The 2,642-nt window shown below is 42.5% G+C and overlaps 1 protein-coding gene across 1 annotated transcript; it reads right to left on the reverse strand.

Moving 5' to 3' along the window:
* Positions 1 to 1,905: 1,905 nt before the first annotated feature.
* On the reverse strand, positions 1,906 to 2,394 carry LOC145418145 (uncharacterized). The gene has a single exon (XM_080286668.1). It carries the CDS (start codon positions 2,392 to 2,394, stop codon positions 1,906 to 1,908), a length of 489 nt encoding a protein of 162 aa, XP_080142794.1.
* Positions 2,395 to 2,642: the final 248 nt, after the last annotated feature.

Genomic DNA, 2,642 nt, shown 5'->3' on the forward strand with positions numbered 1-2,642 from the left:
CTTCCTATATTACCTTTCATTTCATTTTCAAAGATTTTTCTTTTGCATCGAACCTATGTCTTTTTTCTCTCTCTTCATACCATCCCATGTATTCTTGTTGATCCATTCATTAATTCCATATCTCACTCTTAATGCCGTCTTTTCCATTCCAAAGTACGTATCTTGCCCTAATATTTTGAACCATCTATCCTGGCTGTGCCTGAGGGTTTACTAACCATAGTCATCTCTGTAGTTTGTGGCAGTTTGCCACTCACTCTCCAGGTTGCATTCCCATACGAGAGTGTCGGTAGTAAAACTCTTTCACTCTTCATTTGTAATGGGGTACATTTAAGCTCGCATTGCCAGAGACGATATGGACTCAATGTTAACGTACAGACTTGTGGAGCGTGGGGGCAGAGCTTAAATCCCGACCAGTACAGTGATTAATTTTGTAAATATCGTTAAGTTTCGTACAACATTTACACATAGCCACCCCGATTATAAAGGAAACAATACTCAGAGGCGTCAGGATATTCGTGAAAGTACACAAGTGTCACCCGGACAACTGATACTACAATGTTTTAGGGGGAAAGGGATGCGGGAGAAAAGCAGTAGGGTGGACAAAATCGAGCATGTTTATGGAAATGGTGTGGGTGGATGGCTAGGAGAGTTGTTTTTGGAGGGGAGGGGCTGTAGCGTGCTTATTGTCGCAAAATTTCTCGGTAAAAACCACTATCAACCACTATCATAAACACAAAATGGCTTATACATGTATCGCAAGCTTGCGATGGTACCCTACTGTCCAACAATATAGTCCAAATTATTTACATTCTATCACCGTATATTATGTGTTATGTCAGTAAAAATTATTCCCTTGCTCTTTTTTGCACCTTTTTTCCCCCTACAACCAAACCTTCTCTCAATCTCTCCACCACACCATCCGCTAACTCCATTCATATCCCTCAGCCCCTTTTCTCTCATTTGGAAATGATTCGACGACCCATGCTTTGAAACTCCAAGAGTTCAGACCTCGTATAAGGAGAGCGTTGGCAACGCTAAGTGTTATAGCTGGAAACTTAGCCAGCTGTGCCTGAACCACGCAAGGAATTCCTTGTCAAAGATGTCTTACCTCGATGACCAAACAATGGCTGATTTGTTGTTTTTGATATCACCATTGTGTGGGATACAAAGTGGTGTTGGATATCTAGTAGCGTTGAGGAAAAGATTTCATCTTTATTATTAATGGTACACAGTATTACCATAGTAGGACTCGCCTAAATGTGCGGGTGTGGTGTGTCCCGCACCTGTGTAAAGTGTTGCCACGTTTTCTATACCGTTCTCTCTCTCTCTCTCTCTCTCTCTCTCTCTCTCTCTCTCTCTCTCTCTCCTGGCGGGAGATGTGAGCCATCCTGAGTACTTTTGATTCTGTTATAAGTTATTTATAATTGTGCTTTCATTTGTTAATTTGGTTTTGTTATATTTAGTGATATTTATCATTTCTTGTATACGGCGACAGATAACCCGTTATTGCAGTACCATGATTGATTTTCATTCATTCATTCTCTTTCCCCTTCCTCCATCTCTCTCTCAGCCAGACAGTGCATCCACCACCACCACCCCCCGTCATGCCGACAATGCATTCAACCTTGCCCCTCTCCTGCCTGCTTCTCTCTCTCTCTCTCTCTCTCTCTCTCTCTCTCTTATTGCAAGAGACATTTTGGATATTTTCTTTTACATCATATTGTATATATTGTAAATTTTACTTCATTTCCACACCACCCTTGAGGTATTTGTCTCGGCGCGCTTTTTTTTAAGAGGTGTCCCGAACAGGCTTATTCCTCTATCTCTCACAGAAGGCAGAAAAACAGAAGAAAAAGAAGGAAGAGAAACATGAGGAAGAAAAGTGCAAAAAAGAGGATAGAAGAGTTATGATGTATCCTCATCAGAAGATGTGAGCGTGATAGTGAAAGAATCGATGTAATGAATCACCACCTCTCTCTTTTCATGATCCTCTTGCAGTTTTTCTGCGTGCCTCACAGCATTCTTCCAGTTGTCTGCCGTGACGTTGTTGAGTGACTCATGGACGAGTGGCTTCAGATCTGTATTTCTGAACGTATTTCTCGTTGACACGAAGCCTTTAACCTGTGCCCAAATTAGCTCGATTGGGTTATATTGGCAGTGGTAAGGGGGTAGGCGTATAACCCTATGTCCATTTTCTGAGGCCGTCTTATCGATGACGTAGTTTGTATCTGCAGCTGCGATGTGGCGAGTCACAAGGTGCAGGAGTTGCGTTTTGAGGAGACCGTCTGGCACTGTAACACTCTTCTTCTCCAGCCATTCTCGGATCTCCGCTTTCTTGGTTGCAGTAGTTGGTGGTTTATCTATTTTTCTGGAGTGATAGGATGCATTATCCATCACTATAACAGAAGATGATTGAATGTTGGGTAACAGTTGATTTTTAAACCACCTTTCAAAGGTGTCCGCATTCATCTGTTCATGATAGTCTCCTACATTCTTTGCTTGGAAAACAAGGGTTGCTCCAGGAACATATCCATCTTTGGTTCCTGCGTGCAGGAAAATCAAGCGGGAACCCTTCCCTGTGGGCACCCTCACTCCCACACCTTGTTTGCATTGCTGTCTACCCAGCATTTGAACACAGAGTA

Source organism: Coenobita brevimanus, chromosome 112 (genome assembly GCF_032717465.1).
Source record: "Coenobita brevimanus isolate Jiangsu-jjx chromosome 112, ASM3271746v2, whole genome shotgun sequence".
Taxonomy (NCBI): Eukaryota; Metazoa; Arthropoda; class Malacostraca; order Decapoda; family Coenobitidae; genus Coenobita; species Coenobita brevimanus.

What these genes read in the sequence shown, in the direction of transcription:
- LOC145418145 (XM_080286668.1), bottom strand. Translation starts at nt 2,394, where the DNA reads ATGGATAATGCATCCTATCACTCCAGAAAAATAGATAAACCACCAACT.